Genomic DNA, 3,834 nt, shown 5'->3' with positions numbered 1-3,834 from the left:
CAACGGCGAATGCTTAATTGATTAACTTATTGATATACTTATAATTATAATTATAATTATTATATAATAATTATTGCTTTTTATTTAAAAAAAAGTCTTCGGTAAAAACGCTACGAACTTATTCCCCAACCTAATATTTTCCAGGTTTGGTCGAGAGGTGGGGAGAAGTTGTAAACAGCAACGGCGAATGCTTAATTGATTAACTTATTGATATAATTATAATTATCTTTATTATAATAATAATTATTGCTTTTTGTTTAAAAAAAAGTCTTCGGTAAAAACGCTACGAACTTATTCCCCAACCTAATATTTTCCAGGTTTGGCCAATAATTATGGTGAAAAACAAAATTGTGAGAGGAACTACGGCTGTCACGTTACGGGGTGTTCGTCTCTCGAATTCTGCGCGATAATTTCACACACTGTGCAATCAGTTATTGTACGAAGTTACATTGTGTTGTTGTGTTTTTTCGTAGATCTCTAACACATCTCTTCATTAATTAAACGACACAGCTGCGCCAACCCATCGGCTGATTATGTCGAATTTGCTGAGAGCCGCCTAACGGTCTGATATTGGTAAAGCTACTAAAAATTTTTTCATCACGCCAGCACTTTAGCGCCAGGCGACTGCTTTTGTATGATCGTTCGTTTGCCAACGAAAACGAAGGCAGTTTGTTCGCTTGCGTGCACTTCAATGAAAAGTAGCTCAAGTAAAAATGATTGTCAAAGGACTTCAGTGGAAAGTAGCTCGAGTAAAAATGATTCTCAAACCAAGAAAAAAGCGGTGAACAAGTCGAATAATATCGACCCAGCAGCCTCTTGCCTATTGCCTTTCTACTAAATCAATGAAATCTCTTTTCCCTCAAAAGAATGAGGCCTATAATTGAAAAATGAAATATAATCCTAAATCACCAATTAGGTTTCAGAAAAAACACAATACCATTGAACAAGTCCGTAGACTCATAAACAGCATTTACGAAGCATTTGAACAAAAAAAATCAGAATTTTTTATTATCACAGAAATAATCGCAAATCCAGGTTACGGGAGTAAAGAGTACCAGAGTTAAGAGAAAGTCTAAAAAAGACTTCATATCATAAAAAATTAGTCTAAATTAAATAGCGGCCACTGTAGCCAAATGGGTGGCTGCGGAATTTGCAGAACATAGGGTCGAATCAACATGAAACAGAAAAATAATAAGAAAATGTTTTTTCTTTTCTTTCTTTCTTCGGTCGCCCTTCGACTGCCAATGGCAAACCTCCGAGTGCATTTCTGCCATGAAAAAGCTCCTGATAAAAATATCTGCCGTTCGGGATCGGCTTAAATCTGTAGGTCTCTTAATTTATGGAACAATAACAAGCCACAAAATGGGAGGAGGCGCTCGGCCAAACACCTAACAGAAGTGAACGCGTCAATTATTTATTTATTTATTTTTAAATTGTTACTTATCATAAAATTAGTAAATGATTGCACGCCACTGGGTGTATTCCATAAATGTTTTTGCTCTTAAACAAATTAAATAGTTTTAAGTAAAAATATTGCTTAATGTTTGGAAAACAAATCGCAATAAAGAAATGGATTAAGCAAAAAAAGAAATTTTACTCCAGCAGTTATCACCAGCGAATTTTTCTGCACGCTGGTTGTGAGTTTCCTCTGGGTAGGCAACTATGTATTGCATAATTTGACTGCAGCTGTATATAAAAAATTATTTAACGTTTGTGCTTTTATATAGGTAGTATGTACGTATATAATTTTCTTTATTTTTTAATTTACACCACCTTTCAATTGATTATTAAAATACCTGCTACTACAGAGCTGTTCTCGGATATTGCAGTATAAAAAATAAAGTTCATAAAAATAAATAGCTGCTGTTTTTATTTAATTCGCTGCAAATAAAAATAATGTAGACAATCCTCTTTATAGCACAGTTTGAAATAAGGTGAATTGAAGAATAAACGAAAATCATAGTGAAAACAATTTCTTTCGATTCCTTATCATTTACCTATGTAAAGTTGAAAATAAATTTTTAACATTCATTTAAAGGTGACACTTTTTTTATACTGATTTAAATGTTTGCTTTTTCTAGTATATTCGAAAATATAGTTAAATATGAAATTTTGTTAAATTTAGTAAAAATTAGCTTAACTAAAATGTGATCTAATTAAGCGTTAGCCAAATTTCTATCGATGATTGGAATTAGTAGGTCCAATCGTACAATCCATTAATTATATTCCTTAAATTAGCCAGCCACGTATTATAGATTAGTTGCAATTCGATAGGCTTGTACGCTGGTGGCATTAGGAGGAACCAATATGTTCTTAATAAAATTTTATAACCGGGTATCTTACGTAGCAGCTTCAGATCTTTCGGCCGCTTTGAAAGCGCTTGGACAGTGCGTAATTGCAGGCAATCCTTTTGTGACGTAGAGTTCATTAGACGAATAGCTGATCTAGCGGACGTGGAGCTTACCATTGCGTAGAGTTTCACTTGTGGATCACATGGAATATTCCTATAAGCCACACCAAGTGAACGACGATTTAGGTAAAACTCCAAAGTGCCGCGAGACCTATCCAAACAAATGCCCACAACACAACCCTGAGAGAACATCGGGCTATAGGCTGCTCGTAGGCCATTATGTTGTTTTCCGCCATAGAATGATAGGCCCCACGATTCGGCATTAAGACCAAGCGGTGAAACGTGCCCGCGCGGGAATTGATTGAGGTTAATTTTGTCGGTGCCAATACCGAATATCTGAAAGTAAAGCAGAAAAAGTAAGTAAATTATAAAAGCCTAAGGATTGATTGGTTGCATGACAAAGTGATAAGAAAGTAAATATGTACAATAAATTATTTAAAAACATGCTATGTACTTGCGAAGAACGTACAAATAGGGTTATAAAAATGTATTGCAGCTAGGAAAAGTAAAACAAACAGTACTTGAAACGTGGTACGCGCCATTTCTCCATACAAGGCACTTCGCACATTCAACACTTCTACTTAATTTGTTACAAACCAGATGAGATAGTGCAAAACAGCGGCACAAATGATTATAGCTCTAAGAGAATTGGGTTATTTTTAGGGTGCCGGTTGGCATTGAAATCGATTGAGTGAGGCGTAAATTAGTTAATAACAAAATAAAAGTGCGAATTTGTTTGGTAAATTACACAAATTTGTGATGCTTATTTGTTGAATTGTTTTTTAATATTCCACAATGTTTGAATTTTTGATTTGAAGCTTTTTTTGTTTTGTTTTTATTGTAAATACTATAGTTATATCAAATGTTTCACAACACTAATACTCACCACATCGGAACCCTCCAGTGGCGTTAGGATGCGCATTTCCCAAAAATGCACCATACCAACTTCCAGTTCACGTTCACTGCGCACGACTACCGTGCCCGAATTATAGTGGTAACGAAAGATAACATCATTGCCAGAAACTCTTAACCCACTAATTCCTTCCCGTGCCCAACCCCATTCTACACCACTGGGTTCACAAAATATATTTTCAAACTCCTTAATGATTCTACTTCTTCTCTTTTCCCTTTTCTCTGTACGTTCGCCACAACGACATCTTATTAAAGTAGGTAATAATCCTTGGAAGGTGCAGATCACTAGACTTCGTGTAAAAAAACAACTACAAAAAGGTGTCATTGGTAGCGGTGCTAAATCTATTATGCTTGGGTGACGACCGTACATTTTTATAGTTCTGGAATGTCCGGTATATGTTGTTTACGTTTGTAAGCGAGAATGATGAATGGTTAACAAGGATTGGCCAAGAAGCATATCCCCGTACACGTGAACATGCATGCACGCAATGAGTGAGCCTATGCATACATAT

At 35.4% G+C, this 3,834-nt stretch overlaps 1 protein-coding gene across 1 annotated transcript; it reads right to left on the bottom strand.

The window, feature by feature from the left end:
* Positions 1-2,191: 2,191 nt before the first annotated feature.
* On the bottom strand, positions 2,192-3,567 carry LOC129242152 (SPRY domain-containing SOCS box protein 3-like). Its single transcript, XM_054878716.1, has 3 exons — positions 3,551-3,567; positions 3,297-3,480; positions 2,192-2,746 (listed from the first exon to the last, which is right to left on the bottom strand). The coding sequence occupies exons 1-3, from the start codon at positions 3,565-3,567 to the stop codon at positions 2,192-2,194; spliced, it is 756 nt and encodes a 251-aa protein (XP_054734691.1).
* Between the last annotated feature and the right edge of the window lie 267 nt (positions 3,568-3,834).

This window comes from Anastrepha obliqua, chromosome 3, assembly GCF_027943255.1.
Source record: "Anastrepha obliqua isolate idAnaObli1 chromosome 3, idAnaObli1_1.0, whole genome shotgun sequence".
Classification (NCBI taxonomy): Eukaryota; Metazoa; Arthropoda; class Insecta; order Diptera; family Tephritidae; genus Anastrepha; species Anastrepha obliqua.
The sequence above is the reverse complement of the archived record's forward strand: the minus strand, read 5'-3'. Positions and strand labels throughout refer to the sequence as shown.

What these genes read in the sequence shown, in the direction of transcription:
- LOC129242152 (XM_054878716.1), bottom strand. An exon ending in CACTGGAGGGTTCCGATGTG is followed by an intron (nt 2,747 to 3,296) that starts GTGAGTATTAGT and finishes CTTTACTTTCAG; the next exon opens with ATATTCGGTATTGGCACCGA.